Here is an 18,491-nt window from a genome sequence, read left to right as displayed (position 1 = left end):
AATCTCCCCGAGCGAGGCAACCAAGGCACTAACTTCTTCAGCAGAGGGTCACACTCTAAGGCCCAAACTGCCATCAGTGACAGGTGGATTCGACACAAAAAGGGTGAAGGCTTTGGGAGGAGGCATGTTCCAGGCCGAGTATGCCACTGGGCACCAACATTTGACACTTTGCCTCTAAGGATCATCTCAAGTCGGCTCACCAAGTCTGCAGAGGGAATTTTTCTGTTGGTAACCCGAGTTGAGTCGGCTAGGCCTCGATACAGATAAGCCGGGTATGCCCTGTCTTTCAACGGCTGAATATTCTTGAAGACAAAATCAGCAACCACAGCTTCAGCAGTCAGACCCCTCTCTTTCAGCAATCCAACTTCAGCCAGCAAAGCACCTGCCTTAGCTACCTCCTGATCTGTGGGAGACTCGGTCCAGCTTGGGGTGCGAACATCCAGCTGTCTTCCCGACGGGGGGGAGAGAGTTTCCATAATTCTCAACTATGAACCACTCCAAGCGCCATCCCTTGATACTGTCTTTGAGAGGAATTTCGAGATACTCAGTCTTCCTCCCGCGGCACATCTCTAAGCTAGCACCCCCAACCAACTGATGTTGTCCCCCGGCCATCCCAGGGCGACAATGATACAAGTACTTCCACAACCCGAAATGTGGCAGCACGCCGAGAAAGGCTTCGCATAAATGAACGAAAATGGAGATTTGCAGGATAGAATTGGGATTCAGATGGGTCAAGTTAAGATGGTAGAAATCAAGGAGACCGCGGAAAAAGGGAGAAATGGGAAGGCCAAGGCCGCGGAGAAGGAAAGGAGCATAAACCACGGACTCATGGGTATCCTCAGTTGGGACAGTAACCCCATGGCAAATCCGCCAAGAACAGAGTTCCCTCGGAGGAAGAACCCCGATGGACACGAGGTGGAGAAGTTCGGGCTCAGAGATGACGGACATGTGGTTACCTGCGAAAGGTAACTGGCTGTTGGGGTCGATTGGAGGAATCACCACGGCGGACGAACTCGAGGCTTTCCTCTTGGGCGCCATCTCGATTCTACCGGCGAGCAGAGTGGGAGGCGAATTGTAGACAGGATTCGGGAGCAAGAAAGCAAGAACTAGGGCACGGAAAGCAGAGGCGGCTAAAAGCGCAGCACTTATGGGATATTCCCGAGCCAGATACCGTTTCAAAAAGTGCCCAGTCAGCACCCGGCGGTTATTTCCAAAACACCGACGTGCCACGTGATCACCCGGCAGTTATTTCCAGAACACCGGTGCGCCACCTCATCACTCGGCTATTATCCTCAAAGTGGCCCACGTAGCCCGCTATCACTCGGCGTTACCTCTAAAACGCTGACGTCGTCCTCAAGTCGCTCGGCGTTACCTCTAAAAACGCTGACATCGTCTTCAAGTCGCTCGGCGTTACCTCTAAAACGCTGACGTCGTCTTCAAGTCGCTCGGCGTTACCTCTAAAACGCTGATGTCGCCCTCCAGTCGCTCGGCGTTACCTCTAAAACGCTGACGTCGCCCTCCAGTCACTCGGCGTTACCTCTAAAACGCTAACATCGTCTTCAAGTCGCTCGGCGTTACCTCTAAAACGCCGACGTCGCCCTCAGGTCACTCGGCGTTACCTCTAAAACGCTGACATCGTCTTCAAGTCGCTCGGCGTTACCTCTAAAACGCCGACGTCGCCCTCAGGTCACTCGGCAGTTATCTCTAAAACTCCGACATCGTGTTCAGTCGCTCGACAGTTACCTCTAAGGCGCCGACGTCGTCTTCAAGTTACTCGGCAGTTATCTCTAAAACTCTGACATCATCTACAAGTCGCTCGGCGGCTACTTCTAAAAGCATCAGTATGATGCCCGAGTTATTCACTTACTGTCTCAAAGGAATCAACTTCACGAAAAAGCCGGGAAGAGAAATGATTCAAGAACTTTGAGTTATGAATATCAAAGAGTAATCATCACGGAGAAACCAACATCATTTCATCATTAAAGGGAAGATAACATACTTACAAATCAACTCATTATGAGTTGATACTTCCCTATTACTACTACTACATTACGTTACATTACTGCTACTACTACTACACTACACTATACTACTCTACACTACTAAATACTACTACATTATTCTAACTATACTATACTAACATCTAAAAGACCAGTGGCATCTAGCCACTGGCCCTGTTGCTGCCGCCGCCGCTGCCGCCCCTGTTGCTGCCCCTGCTGCTGCCGCCACCGCCGCTGCCGCCCCTGCTGCCGCCGCCGTCATCGTCCTTGCTGTCGCTGCTGCCACCCCTGCCGCTGCCGTCACCGTCACCGCCGCCACCGCCTTCATCGTCGTCGTCGTTGTCGTCCTCGCCGCCACCGTCCGAGTCCTCCTCGTCCGAGGAGTACTCTGACTCATCCGAGCCCTCGAGCCCGGAGCGCTCGACGGCCCGGATGTACGTCCAGACCTCCGCCGCGAGCCCCTGGGAGTCGTCTGAGTCGTCAGACGACTCACGCAGGGGGATGGGAGCCGGAGACCCCTCAGACTCATAGGAGAACTCCTCCTCTGAGTACTCCGAGTCACCAAAATCCTCCGATGGAGGAGTTGGCTCACACTTGCGCTTGTTGTTCTTGCCCATGGTGGAAGCAAAAGGGAGAGAAGAAAGACAAGCAACAGAGAACATCAAGAGATGTGAAAAAGCCGGAGAGACAACGGCATTATTTATAGAAGGAGAAGGCAACCGCTCACCTCCAACCGCGGTCACTGAACAGTCGCAAAGCATTCAATAAGCACTTCAACCCGTCTGAAGACACGTCAGGCGGCTGACGCCGTTTCACGCAACACAACACCCATTGGGACTCCAGTCAACAGCGCGGAGGATATGATTACACCCGCCGTCACATCACATTACTACTCAGAAGCAGCCGGCTAAAACACTCAGCGTACCAAGCCGTCCCTTGCCCACACCCATTGGGGGGACGCCCAGGAATTATCAGTATATTTTTCAAAACGATCACATCTGTGCAGGGCACACAGTGAATACCTCAAGACAAAAATGAGATATCAGTAAGGATCAGAGGAAAGCCAAATATAGCCAATGAAGTACAAAATATGGCCGACAGAAGCGACGTGAAGACTAGACAGAGAACGTCCATCAAATGTCCAATCAGTCGCAGAGCAAATAAATTACACTACCTAGCAAGATATGGATGGATTGCGAACTCGGCTGCAAAAGACAAAATACATGCTGACCTCTGAAGCATAATATTGATGACATAATGCTGACCTCCAAAGCATAATGCAGATGGCATCATGCCGATTTTTACAAGCAGAAAGGATAATCTTCAGCAAAAAGACACAAAAGGAAGACCTTCGAATGGATTATCCTCAAAAATCCACTCGAAGGGCGGGGGCTACACCCATTGGGTGCACCTTCGGTGCACCCCATGGATCATCATTCCAAGCCAAGTGCCGACTTCTAAGGCATGGGGCAAGATTAAAGACAAGGCTGGCCCTCAACCAAAACGCAGGAGTAAAAATGGAAATAATTTCTGGTGAAGACCTTCGAGTAGATTATTTTCTAAAAATCTACTCGAAGCTCGGGGGCTACACCCATTGGGTGCACCTCCGGTGCACCCAATGAAGTTCAGGGTCCTACAAAATGAAATGCCGACCTCTAAGGCACAAACACGAAACAAAGCTTCAGTTTACGAGTGATCAAAGCAGGAGGAGACAGTAAGAAGTTGTTTTCTTCAAATCGCCTGCAAGCTGGACCTGGGATCTTTGGGCTGATTACCTCTAAATTAACCCAAAGATCGGGGGCTTGTGGGGGATAGATATCCCCCGGGTCCACTAAAAGAGTAAAAGACCTCACGAAAGGCCCAAGGGCCCAATAAATCATAAGGTCATTCTTTCGTGGGCCTGGGGAGGGACAACCAGCAAAGCAGATCCACATGGGGCCGGATTGGTGCAAACCCGGACGGCCCACAACGTCGAGCGAGCGACCACAACAGAGATCCGACTTTCCCGCGCTGGAGCCCCCATGCAACGGAACCATGCGAGGATAGGTCGGCAGAACTACAGGGAGATAAACTCAAACAGTTCACTATCTTTTAGCTACACGTTGTTATCATATCCACGTGTATTGCCCCACGGTCGAGTATATAAGGCCTAGGGGGCACCCCTTCAGAACGATCGACCCTATTACTTAGCCACCCACTTCGACTCTCTGCATTCTCAATTCAGAGAGCTCTCTTGTAACCTCATTCACTCAACATACTCATCAGGACGTAGGGTGTTACGCATCTCTAAGCGGCCCGAACCTGTAAACCTTGTCCACTGTCCCTCGTGCAATTGGCACGAACCATTTTGCTACAGTCGTCGCCACCGTCCTACTCCTAAAAACACCTTGAGGGGCAACCCCGGGTGTGCGGTCGGACCCAAAACACTGACAACCACCCCCACTTCAGGCACACTATCTCGCTCCCACCCCCTCCTACCTCCCATCCCACCTCAATCGTCATTGAAAACGGTTCCACTATGTGGGTCACCTGGGTCGTTCTATCTCAACGACGTTCTCATAGCCCCACACATCACCTATAATCTCATTTTTGTTCGTTGGTTCACCACCGACAATTCTTGTTCCATTGAGTTTGACCCCCTCTGGTTTTTCTGTGAAGGATCTGGCCACCAGGAACCCTCTCGCGAGCTGTGACAGCACTGAGCCCCTCTACATGTTTCGGCCTTCCACCACCGGCGCGTCTCCACCTCCTGCCTTGGTCTCCACCACCTCCTCCATCACTTGGCATCGTCGTCTTGGCCACCCAGGACCTGACACCATGATCAAGCTTAACAGTAGTTTAGATCCTTCATATAGTAGGGAACATTTTGAGGGCCTCTGTCATGCTTGTCACTTAGGCCGACATACTCGTCTCCCATTTACTACTTCTCGGGCTGAGCAGGCTTTTGACCTGGTTCATTGTGATCTCTGGACCAGGCTTTCTGGTTATAAATACTATTTGGTGATTTTGGATGATTTTTCCATTTTTTGTGGGTTTTTCCTCTTCGTTTGAAGTCCGACACGTTCACCACCCTCACACACTTCTTCGCCTCGGTATCCACCCATATCCATCGCTCGGTCCGTGCCCTGAAGTGTGACAATGGCCGCGAGTTCGACAATCATGCCTCCCGTTCTTTCTTTGTCACCAACGGTGTCCAGGTGCGTATCTCGGGCCCCTACACCTATGCCTAGAACAGTTGGGCCGAACGCATGATTCACACCACCACCAATATGATATGCTAACTTCTCTTCCAGGCGTCTCTCCCTGCCAGCTACTGGGTAGAGGCCCTACACACCGCCACACACCTCCTCAACCGTCTTCCCTCGAAGGCGATGAGCCACCCTACTCCCCACTTCGCCCTGTATGGCACAACCCCTCCTACGACCACCTTCACGTGTTCAGTTGTGTCTGCTATCCTAACAATTCTGCCATCGCTACTCGTAAGCTATCTCCTCGCTCCACTCGATGCCTCTTCCTTGGCTACTTCCCAGACCACAAGGGGTATCGTTGTCTTGACCACGCCACACACTGCATCATCATCTCCCGTCACGTCGTCTTCGATGAAGATGTGTTTCCCCTTGCTGGCTCCTCCCCACCTACCGATCTTGACTCCCTTCTCGAGTCTGATCCGATTACCCCTCCACCCCAGGCACCCCACCTTGCGTCGTTGCCTGCACCACGTGCAGCCTCGATGCCTCTGCTCGCGCCTCTTCCCATCCCACGTGCGGCCCCATTGACCCTGCCTGCGCCACACACGACCTCGTCGACCATACCAGCGCCAAGTGCAACCCCGTCGACACTACCTGCGCCACGCGCGGCCCCGTCGACTCCTCCCGCGCCATGTGCGGTCCTGTCGATTCCTCTCGCGCCATGTGTGGCCCCGTCGACCACGCCTGCGCCACGCGCGATCTCGTCGACACCTCCCAGGCAATGCGCGGCCCGCCGATGAGCGTGGCTCGCTTCGCCGACCCCGCTCCCGTCTACCACCGCCGTGGGCGTGCCACTCCCTCAAAACCCACTGACTCGGGCCCGTCGACGGGCGTGGCTCACTTTGCCGAACCCGCCGTCTATCACTGCCACAAGCCGGCCACGCCCGCGGACCTCGACGTCCCGGCGGCCCTCTCTAAAACGCCTGTGTACCACCCAATCGCCATCCACCGCGACCACAGGCACATCCAACTGCAAATAATCGACCAAAGGATGAAGGTTCTTCAATACCCGATGCCAGGATGCCGATGGTCTGGTTTCTGAATGAGGAAGCATGAAAATTAAGAAGCGGTAGAAGTTGATCAATCCCTTGACTTGCCAGTTCAGGTGATCAACAATGCACTAATGCGCTACGTGCAATCACTGTAGCAATAGTTTGAGGTTAGCAGAGTTCGTTTGAAGCTAATCATGTGCCGTGGGATTCATCCACCTACCAAAAGTCCTACGAATTTCACTCTTTTTTGGCCTCACGTCCTCCTTATGAAGCCTGCGACCATGAGCTCGCTCGACTTAGCAACCTACAAGAAGTTGTAAGTCTAAACTTTTCCTTTCTGAGCATATCCTATAATGGATCAGTTCAGTCCACAAGATTAGTAGCTGCTTACACGTACACACGGTGCCCCGCAAAAATTCACATGTATTGAATATTGAATAAATATTCGTGCAACCACACGGTGCCCGCAAAAATTCACACGTGTTGATTAATTGATTAAACACCCGCGTAATGCGCGAGCAAAAGTAATAGTACATAGGATGGAGGAAAAGATAGAAATTAAGCTTTGTTTCCTTTCAAAATCAATCATCTATCTACGAGAAGAAACCATTCATAACCCCCAAAAAATAGGCATTTTGTGGCAAAATTCAACAGTGCTCCGAATACTATCCAGAACACAAAAGAAAACAGGGATTTTTGCTTGGCATAATGTAGCAGTCATCTCAACACGATGCAACTTCATGAAACATTTATATACAAAGGAAAACAAAATGAACACTAAAAATAAAAGCAGCATATCCAGATTTCCAGTTGATTCACCAAGTCGAACATGACCAACGAAGATGGTTGCGAGTAATACAGTCGGCACAATGTGCATATCCCTACCTGATTAGAGATTCACAGATGCAAACCAGACCATTTTTAAACGAAACCACGTACAAGACACTGAGGCTAAACATGACAACCATATAGAAACAAAGACAGGAAAACCCATAAGCATGGTTCGTAACTTTCGTAAGCGAAAAACCTGCGTGGCCAGAGCACTGAGCAGAGCATTGACGACATGGAACACACAGAACTACGACGCTCGAACGGGCAGCTCACCTACGAACGTTGCACACGAAAAAAGCAACACAGGTTCCAGACTACCGCATCCGCAGCAGAAGAGCCCTACAAAGGACACACACAAAAAAGACGGCGCTGCCGAGCAGGCGAACAATCGGTGAGCAGATCGGAGCAGAGAAACTATACGTTGGCTAGCCCTATACACTGGAGGGGGCTCGCCGATGGATTGCATAGGGAACAGGAGCCCCTCGCAGCAGCAGGACGACGGCGCTATGAGCCTCAGGCACGACGACCGAGCACTGTGAGAAGACCGGTCGCAGATTTTTTGGAGAGGGAAGAGGAGGGGATTCCACATGGCCGGAGCCCGGAGGGAGCAGATGGGTGAGGGGCGAGACGTAGGCACGACGAGTTTGGCGACCGCCGCAGCATGACTGCACGGCTGCGCCGACGTCAGCGCACAGCACCGCAGCCCGCAGGAGAGAACCTGCCCTTGCACGGCAGCACCGCGCGAGGATGGGCCGCGCCACGACCCAGCGGTGAGTGCTCTGCTCAACGGCCAAAAACCGCTTGGAACAGGAGCTCGGACTCGGACACGAACACGGACACCGCGTGGAACAGGAGATCGGGCTCGGACACGGACACTCTGAACGATGCAATCCCGTTTGCCTTGGTAATATATATTTCTTACGCAATGCCGTTCGGTTGGGCAGTCTCTTTACAAATTTCGCGGTTCCATCTCTCGTGCTCAACAGCAGTCTCTAGGAGTCTCTCTACAACTTTATTAGATTTTTTTTACATCAAGATGTTGGAATACAAAAACGTCGTTGGGGGACGGCTGAAGCTAAAGGGTAAAGCGCTGGACGTGAAAGATGGTGGTGTAATGAAAAAGAAGAAGTACCATCGTGAGGAGTCGTCTCAGACTGAATCTGATAAAAATGGAGACGAAAGGAACCCACATTCAGACTATGACCATCTCACACCAGCAGAGCGCCGCTACATGGAACAGAAGCAGAAGATCGACATGAAGAAGATGGCCAAAGTCGCAAACAAGTCGTACAAGGACCGCATGCACGACTTCAACCAGTACCTGGCTAACCTCAGCGAGCACTATGACATCCCCAAAGTTGGTCCTGGCTAACCTGGCTGTGTTACGCACAAACAATTGTATGCTGTGTGGGTTTATCTACTTTTCTGTTAGCATATTATGTATCATTTTACATATATTGTAAAACGACTTGTTGCCACCAGTAGATAATATTTATTGTCAAAAGCTTGTTCCATGTATTCTGATCACGTGTTTAAGCCTTTTTTTGTTGCCCCTTTTAGTTGCATTCATTTTATTCAAAATGTGATTCGCTTTTGATATTTCTAGGGAACTTATTTTCTTTCAATACAGTGGCAGAGCTTAACAACAGATTATGCCCAAATTTTTCCAAGTCAACATGGCCTTCAATTTAGGAAGTGGGAAATAAGGGTGGGATCATTTGATTCCATGTTTGGATAATTGAATTGAAGATAGGGATAGATAAATAAAGACTACATCCATCTCATGCCCCCTCCTTTTGTCTCAACCCATTTTTATTTCCCTATCCAATCCCCATCCAAACGTTCGCATACAAATTATCCACTAGGCTAGAGTACTTAAAAAGTAGAAAGTACAACTTCTAATGCAACAAGAAGTTGGCTGAATCGAGGCCCACCTGAAGCATTCAGAACCAAATCGAATTGATTGATGTTTGATGCAAAGAACTATTATTGAGTTTGTATATATTATTTTAATTTTCTCTGAATCGAAACAAGCGCTCATGGACTTGAGAACCAGTTGGAAATCCTTGCCCACCTAGCCTAACTTGGCTAAACTGTCGAGCCGACTTCGCTAATTGGGCATGATAAGCAGCAATACATCATAATTTGGCGATGTCAGTGCTGATGTCCTCATGCAGAACAAGCAACAAATCGACACAAATCCTTTCGTCGCCTGGCATTATCTCCTATGGAATGGCCCCTGCCTCTCTTTCGAGCAAGTGCATAGAGAAACACAGTACTAATAACATGTTAAAGCATGAAATATAAATAGAATATTAGAAAAGAACTAGTGTTTTTTATTAATCTAGAGACGTAACACATACACAAGGTAAAACGATGTAGTAAAATGATGTCTTGTCATGACAACCATTCACACTCTTTATGCCAAAGCGTATGCCCAGTTCGTGGTCATGTATGACAGTTACTAATGCCTACTCTAATCTTGATGAGATCACTCCTTAAAAGATATCTATTCGAAGAGGTATTCTAAAAAGAAATGTCTATTTCAAAAACAGTGACGTCGGTGTTCTCTATTGGAGCTTCTTCCTCTAGATACATATTCGTGATAAAAAATCCTCCTACCTCCCACGATCTCCTTTATTGTCACACCCGGTTTTAGAAGGCAAACCGAATGCGAACCATGTACGTGCCAGGATCAGTTATTCACGTACACAACAGTTACATAACATAGACATCATCACACAGTGCTCAAAATAGTATTAAAAGGGAATAATAGTCGATTACATCATACGTCTGAGACGTCCATATAGTCCTTACAATAAATCAAAGTGCGGAAAAGAAACGTAGATAATTGCGGCCTTCACAGGCAGCCGACTGGGGGTTGCCGCTAACCCACGCCTAGAACTCGTCGTAGTCTTGGAACTCCTGGAAGTCTCCTTCCACAGCTTCATCTTCTCCTGAGCAGTGGTTGCAATGCTGACAACCTGGGGATGGGGGGTTTGGTGTGTAGAGCAAGGGTGAGTACACATCAACATACTCAGCAAGTATCCTGTTTGGCTATAGTGGACTACCTTTATGTGGGGATAAGTCAAGCAGTTGCTTTTAGTTGGCCAGATTATTATTTACTAATAGAAAGCCAGGTTTTAGCATTAACCCAAATTATTAGCCCGATGTACCCTTTCCAAACGGAAAGAATACCACTTACCAGCACCATAGTCATAACCAGAACCATCGATCTCATAGCCACCTGTACCATAATGTCTCTGATCAAGTACCACTAATCACTGGAGCTCCCTTGGCCGCTCATAACCGCGAGCACGGCTGATATATCAGTTTTCAAACACTCTGCAGAGGTTGTGCACTTCACCCACAAGCCGTGATTCCCATTCTGCCCGGAGAGAGCTACTCCCCATTAACCACTACCTAGGTGGCCTAGCAGGGCATCACTACGTAGCCTTTACAAAGATTCCCCGGGGCTGTAGCCACCCGTTAGGTTTCCTAAATGCACCGCACTCCTCCCCAAGGGGTGAACCCAAACTTGGCAGAGCGAGCCACATACACCGAGCCCCATTGATGGCACGACGGCTAAGTGAACTACACCCCAGATCCTCTAATTATTCAGCTAAGGACATCCCATTCCACCCTCATGGTTGCACTTTTTTCCCGGGCGGTCATCCATAGAACAGGTCCTTACGGAGAGGCACTCGAGAAACCGCTCGAGCCCCCTTGAAGACCACAAGTATAACATCATAATAAGAGAGGGGAAAACAGCGTATCATAGATAATCTCATCATGTTCATTGATTAGAGTTAAGCAATAGCATAAAGCTAAGCAATAATAATCCAACCCAAATAGGTAAACAAGGACATGGATAACAAAGCTAGTCAATCCTCAGGCATAAATGTGTAAAGCGGGAGGTGAATTAAAGAATGAATAGGACAGAGATAGGTCAAGGGACACTTGCCTCCACCAACCGACTGCTGCTCAGGGGCTTCTCCTGCGAGTTCCTCGGGCTCTTCAACCGGATCGTTCTCTATGCGATTGCAAGCATACATACATCCATCCATTCAAATTAGGAAACAAACAGTACACCATGCAAGAGAACAAATAAAGTAAATATGCATAGAATATCACATACGATAATGAATTTACCTTGGTTAGAAAGAAACGAGAGAAGGTCTCGCAGGGGTTAAGGCTTATGCTCGAGGTGCACTACGGGTAAACGAATAACTAGACGTCACGTGCTCTAATTCCAATTGGTTCTAACAAAAGAACTAGCTACATACACTAATGTAAACGCGACCACTTTTAGTAGATTAACATTGAATGAGTTAGACAATTAGCTATACAAATTAACTAACGTAACCAATTTCCAAATTGAGACTCGTATCTTATTAATATGAACAACGGGATTAGCGCGCATAGGGTACGGGGGGGGGGGGGGGGGGTAGACGGGGCACGACGGGTCGTGCCAAGGCACGCGCGCGAGGCCGCACGCACACGCCACGAACTAACCGTGCGCACGTCGGGGCCGTGCGTTAGCCGAGCTCAAGGCCGCGCGCCATGGGCACGCTGGGCCGAGCTCGAGGCCACGCCGGGACCGTCACGACGCGAGCAAGGCACGGCGGGGCGAGTGGGCAAGCGCGCCGGGGCAAGCGAGCATGGGCGAGCGAGGACGCGGCTGGGCGAGGACACGGCCGGGCGAGGCCAGGCGCGGCTGGGCGAGGACACGGCCGGGCGAGGCCGGGCGCGGGGGCGGCTGGCCGAGCCGGGGCGCGACGGGGGCAGCCGAGCCGGGGCGGGGCGGGGTCGAGCGGGCGCGGGGCTCGCCGGAGGCGAGGCGGCCGAGGGCGGGGCGGACGGGGGCGGAGCTCGCCGGAGCGGCCGAGGGCGGGGCGGACGGGGGCGGGGCTCGCCGGAGCGGCCGAGGGCGGGGCGGACGGACACGAGGGGCCGAGCGGGGCTCGCGCGGGGGCGGCCGAGCCAGGGCAGCCGGGGCGCGGCGAGGGGTGGGCTCGCCGGAGCGAGGCGCGCCGGGGCCGGGGGCGGGGCTTGCCGGAGCGGCCGAGGGCGGGGCGGACGGGCCCGCCGGGGGGGGGGGGGGGGGGCGAGCCGGGGCCGAGCGGGGCGGCCGGACGCGAGGGGCCGAGCGGGGCTCGAGCGGGGGCGGCCGAGCCGGGGCAGCCGGGGCGCGGCGAGGGGCGGGCTCGCTGGAGCGAGGCGCGCCGGGGCCGGGGGCGGCCGAGGCGGGGCGGCCGAGCCGTGGCGAGGGGCGGGCGGCCGGGCGCGAGGGGCCGAGGGCGGTTGGGCGCGGCGGCCGAGCCGGGGGTGGCCGGGGCCGGGGCCGGCCGGGCGCGCCCATGGCGCGGGGGAGGGCGCCGACGGGAGGGAAGGAGGAGGGAGGGGGAGGAGAGGAGGGAGGAGAGGGGGAGAAACCTCACCGGAGAGGGAGGCCAGCGCGGCGGCGGCGCCAGGGAGGGGCGGCGGCGGCGTGGGGCGGGACGGGGCGGCGGCGGCTAGGGTTAGGGTGAGGGAGAGAGAGAGAAGGGATGACGAGCGGGGCCCGCGGGGAGGATTTTTGGAAAAAAGAAAAGGGGAGGGGGGGCGGTTGGGCCGGCTGGGCCCAAAGGGGGGGAGGGGGCGCGCGGCTGGGCCACCAGGCCGACCCACGGCGGGGGAGGGCGGCTGGGCCGCCGCGGGGCCCACGTGGGAAGGGGGGGGCTGGGCCGCATGGGCCAAGGGGAAGGGGGCGGCTGGGCCAAAAGGGGAGAAGGGGGGAGAGAGAAAAAGAAAAGGCTTTTCTTTTTCTAATTTCCTCAATTTCTTATACGCCTAATTCTCCACTTCACTCAACCACAAACAAAAGAGTGCATAATCCGGCATGATGCAACAAACAAAAATAGTTCTAGGTTTTGCTTACACAAGATGTCGAGCTAATTCTCGCTATAACTGTTGAAAAATAACAAGGCTTAGCGAGAAGAAAAGGGAAAAAGGAAAGAGTAACGCCTGAATTTGGTGAGAGAAGAGAAGAAAAAATTCTACCCCCAAATTCAGGGCGTTACAAACCTATCCCCCTTAAAAGAATCTCGCCCTCGAGATTCAGGGTTGGCTAGCAAAGAGCTCAGGGTATTTAGCCATCAGATCATCTTCACGCTCCCAGGTTGCTTCATCCTCTGAATGGTGATTCCATTTGACTTTGCACATTCGGATGGTCTTCCTTCGGGTGACTCTGTCTGCAACCTCAAGGATCTGCACTGGCTTCTCAACGTAGGTCAAGTCCTCCTGGACTTCGAGACCTTCCACTGGCAACTGCTCTTCTGGCACACACAAGCACTTCTTCAACTGAGACACATGAAAAACATCATGCACTGCGGACAGATTCTCTGTCAGACTGAGCTGATAGGCCACTTCTCCACGCCTTGAGAGAATTTGGTACGGACCAATGTAGCGGGGTGCTAGCTTGCCTTTGACTCCGAACCTTCTGACTCCTCTGATCGGTGACACTTTCAGATAGACAAAGTCTCCGACCTCGAAACTCAGCTCTCTTCTTCTTGTGTCTGCATAGCTTCGCTGCCTCGATTGCGCTATCTTCAGATTCTCTCGAACCATCTTGATGTTCTCTTCGGCTTCAAGCAAAATGTCTGGCCCAAACACCTGCTTTTCTCCAGGCTGATCCCATTGCAACGGAGTTCTACAACTCCTTCCATAAAGCGCCTGGAATGGTGACATCTTCAAACTGGCCTGATAACTGTTGTTATAGGAAAACTCTGCATAAGGCAATCTTTTGTCCCATCCAGACTGATCTTGCAACGCACAGGCTCTCAACATGTCTTCAAGAATTTGATTGGTCCTTTCGGTCTGACCATCTGTCTGCGGATGATACGCTGAACTGAAATTCAGATGTGTGCCCAAGGCTTCGTGCAACTGCTGCCAGAAATGAGAGGTGAACTGCGTTCCTCTGTCTGACACTATCTTCTTTGGCACACCATGAAGACAAACGATCCGAGACATATACAACTCTGCCAATACTGCACTGCTATAGTTGGTCTTGACAGGTATGAAGTGGGCTGACTTGGTCAAGCGGTCCACTACTACCCAGATGGAATCGTAGCCGGCTCGAGTGCGAGGCAATCCGACTATGAAATCCATACCGATTTCATCCCATTTCCACTGAGGGATCTGCAATGGTTGCAACAATCCAGCATGTCTCTGGTGCTCTGCCTTAATTCTTTGGCAACTATCGCACATAGCCACATGCTCTGCGATTTCCCTCTTCATTCCGTACCACCAGAATTTCTTCTTCAGATCCTGATACATCTTCTCACTGCCAGGGTGAATCGAATAGGCTGTCTCATGAGCTTCCTTGAGAATCAACTCCCGAATAGACTGGACATTGGGAACACACAAGCGGTCTTTGAACCATATCACACCTTCTGCATCTTCTCGAAAATCTTTGCCTTTGCCTTCTAGAATCAGTCGCCGGATCTCACTGATCTTCTCATCATTCTTCTGCGCTTCTTTGATTTCGCGCTCCAAGGTAGGTTCCAACTCGACTGTGACTCCTCGCGAATTGTTTAGAAACCCGAGACTCAACCTGTCAAACTCTTTGGCCAACTCATAAGGCATCGGACGAGCGACCATCAGATTGACTTGACTCTTCCTGCTCAAAGCATCTGCCACTACATTCGCTTTGCCCGGATGGTAATGGATCTCCAACTCATAATCTTTGATCAACTCTAACCATCTTCGCTGCCTCATATTCAACTATGACTGAGTGAATATGTACTTCAGACTCTAGTGGTCTGTGTAAACATCGCATTTCTGTCCATACAGATAGTGCCTCCATGTCTTCAGTGCGTGAACCACTGCTGCCAACTCTAGATCATGGATTGGGTAATTCTTCTCATGAACCTTCAACTGCCGGGACGAGTAAGCCACAACTCTTCCCTCTTGCATCAACACACATCCCAAACCTGTGTAACAAGCATCACAATACACCGAGAAGGGCTTGTGGACATCAGGCAAGACTAGGACAGGCGCTGTTGTCAACTTCTCTTTCAGTGCTTCGAATGCCTCTTGACATTTCTGGGTCCACTTGAACTCAACTTTGTTGCCTAGCAACGCTGTCATTGGTTTCGCAATCTTCGAAAACCCTTCAATGAATCGCCGATAATATCTGGCCATTCCAATGAAACTCTTGATTCCTCGGGCATCTGTTGGCGCTTTCCAGTTCAGAATGTCTGCCACTTTCTTCGGATCCACAGCCAATCCTTCTTTGTTGATTATGTGACCCAAGAACAGGACTTCATTGATCCAGAATTCACATTTGCTCAACTTTGCATACAACTGGTGCTCTAGCAATCTCCGCAATACCATCCTCAAATGATCTGCATGTTCTTCTTTGCTTTGAGAATAAATCAGAATGTCGTCAATGAATACCACCACAAACTTATCAAGATAATCCATGAATACACTGTTCATCAAGTTCATGAAGAACGCTGGCGCATTGGTCAAACCAAAAGACATCACTGTGAACTCATACAAACCATATTTGGTAATGAATGTCGTCTTCGGAATGTCCGAAGGTCGGATCCTGAGCTGATGATAACCTGACCTCAGATCAATCTTGGAGAACACACTGGCTCCTCTCAACTGGTCGAACAGATCTTCTATTCTGGGCAAAGGGTACTTGTTCTTGATGGTGACTTCATTCAGAGCTCGATAATCGATACACATCCTTTTGGTGCCATCTTTCTTTTCCACAAACAAGATAGGAGCGGCCCAAGGCGAGGTGCTTGGCCGAATGTAACCTTTTTCTGACAGCTCATCAATCTGTTTCTTAAGCTCAACCAACTCTGGTCCAGATATTCTGTAGGCTCTCTTAAAGATAGGGGCGGTTCCAGGAAGAAGCTCTATGGCAAACTCAACTTTCCGCTCTGGTGGCATACCCGGTAAGTCCTTTGGAAACACATCTGGGAACTCAGACATAACCTTGATACTCTCAATTGGGTCTGCTTCACTGCTATCGATAGCTATCTGATAACAACTTCCTTTCTTTGGCTCAGGCGGGACTAACTCGGTCGCCACTTCCTCTCCTAGTGGGGACACCAACTTGATTGTCCTCTTATCACAACTGATAACTGCCTGATACTTATCTAGCCAATTCATCCCTAGGATGACATCTATTCCCTGAGTACCCATTACTATGAGGTTAGCGGGAAACACTATCCCCCTTATTTCCACACTTACATTCAAACAAATGCTATCAGCTCGAATTCTACCACCGGCTGAGTCAATTTGAATGTGGGGTTGACATGGTAGTAATTGGAAGATTATGTGCTTCTACCCATGATGCAGTAATGAAAGAATGCGTTGCTCCAGTATCAAATAACACTTCTGCAATATGGGAGTCGACTGGGAACATACCTACTATCATGCCGGGGGTCTCCTGGACTGCTTCAGCCTCCAAGTGGTTCAGTCTCCCATGATTGTAACGCGGCTGAGAGCGGTTGCCTGCTCTAGGCTGAGACACGTTCTGCTTTGCTGGGGCATTGGGGCCTGACTGCTGCTGGGCTGCTTTCTTCGGACATTGCATCACCCAGTGGCCTTGTTCTCCACAGTGGAAACATGCTCTGTTTCCAACCTGAGCTGGTGCTGCCTGATTGTTCTGCTAGGTTGTTGGGGCAGGAAGGCGGGGTGGCTGCTGATTCTGCCTCTGAAACTGACCTCCTGACTGATTGCTCTGACGATTCTGATACTGGTGCTGAGGATACTGCCTTTGGAACTGCTGATGTTGCCGAGGTGGACGCTGGTTCTGCCTGAACTGCTGAGGTTGATTGCCGGAGAAACGAGGATGATTGCTACTTCCAGGCTGGGGTCCACTGATCTTACGCTTACGATCTTCCATCTCCTTACGCTTCCTCTCTGTCATGATTGCTCTGTCAATCAGGTGGTGGAATGTTGGGAAGGTGTGATTCATCAGTTGGTACTGCAGAGGGTCAACCAAGCCTCTCAGGAAACGGTACTGTCGCTTGGCGTCGGTGTTGACATCTTCAGGAGCATAGCGAGACAACTGCAGAAACCTGTCCCGGTACTCACTGACAGACAATGGCCCTTGCTTGAGGGCTAGGAACTCCTCCTTCTTCACTGTCATCAGACCTGCAGGAACATGGTACTGACGAAAGCTACCTCTGAACTCTTCCCAGGTGATGGCGTCAGGGTGGGCATGGGTGGCGAGGTAAGACTCCCACCATGACTGAGCTGCTCCTCTCAATAGACAGGGACCATACAGGACTTTCTCCCTATCATCGCACTGAGCGGTGTGCAACTCCCGCTCCACAGTGCGCAGCCAGTCTTCAGCATCCATAGGGTCAGAAGAATGAGCGAACGTTGGTGGATGACCTCTCATGAATTCAGCACGCTTGTCTCTGGGCATCTGAGGCATCTGAGGCTAAGGTGGGGCCTGCTGCTGTTGCTGCTGCTGCTGCTGAATGGCGGCCAGAGTCTGACCGATGGCTTGAACTGCCTGAGTCTGCATCAGAAACATCTGCTCGATCGACATCGGGGGCGGGGGCGGCAGGTGCTGTTGCTGGGGTACCTCATCCTGCTGAGCGGCTCGTTCCTGCTGAGCACGCCTTCCTCCTCTGCGCATGTTCTCTGACATCTGCAGAATGCAACCACACATCAGAACTGATCTGGCAAATCTTGCAGCATAAGAAAAGAGTATAGAATTCTTCAACAGCACTGAACAGATGAGCATCTTCACTAATCTCCAACACAGACCACACAACTTCTCAGATAAAGAGGAAAGTGGAATAAAAGGTTTCCCAGCTATATAACTAACTCCATTAACATAATAGGTAAACCAAAATGCAGGGGATACCCACACTCTAGTGACAGTCATTACAAAGATCCAAACCAAACATAGTTCATCATGACAAACATAAATGCACAGGATATAGCAAACTACCCTGTCTAACTAAGACTAACTAAGAGCGAGACTAACGCTAAGACTGTAGCTTCTACGTATATATTTCGTATTAATTACAAGATCCAACTCTAACGATCTATGGTCTAGATTTATCTTGGTCTTGCAGTCGGGATTGCCATATGGCTGGCGTCCACGCCGAGGTGAGCGGTACGGGTGCTGAGTCCCGACGGGAGCGGGGGAACCATCATCCAGGTGACGACGTTCTGCGTGCTCAGTGAAAGGGAATTAGGCTTACACCTAGTTCCTAAGTTAATTTTGGTGGTTGAATTGCCCAACACAGACAATTGGACTAACTAGTTTGCTCTAGTGCATAAGTTATACAGGTGCTAAAGGTTCACTCTCAGCCAATAAAAAGATCAAGTTTTGGATTCAACCAAGGAGCAAAGGGCCAACCGAAGGCACCTCTGGTCTGGCGCACCGGACTGTCCGG

At 51.0% G+C, this 18,491-nt stretch overlaps 1 protein-coding gene across 1 annotated transcript; it reads left to right on the top strand.

Annotated features, from left to right (window-relative positions):
* The first annotated feature begins 8,107 nt into the window (after nt 1-8,107).
* LOC103654036 (protein FAM32A-like) lies at nt 8,108-8,443 on the top strand. The gene has a single exon (XM_035967393.1). The coding sequence runs from the start codon at nt 8,108-8,110 to the stop codon at nt 8,441-8,443; it is 336 nt and encodes a 111-aa protein (XP_035823286.1).
* The last annotated feature ends 10,048 nt before the right edge of the window (nt 8,444-18,491 follow it).

The sequence above is a fragment of the Zea mays genome, chromosome 4, assembly GCF_902167145.1.
Source record: "Zea mays cultivar B73 chromosome 4, Zm-B73-REFERENCE-NAM-5.0, whole genome shotgun sequence".
Taxonomy (NCBI): Eukaryota; Viridiplantae; Streptophyta; class Magnoliopsida; order Poales; family Poaceae; genus Zea; species Zea mays.
Note: the sequence above shows the minus strand (reverse complement) of the source record. Positions and strands in the feature narration are given on the sequence as shown.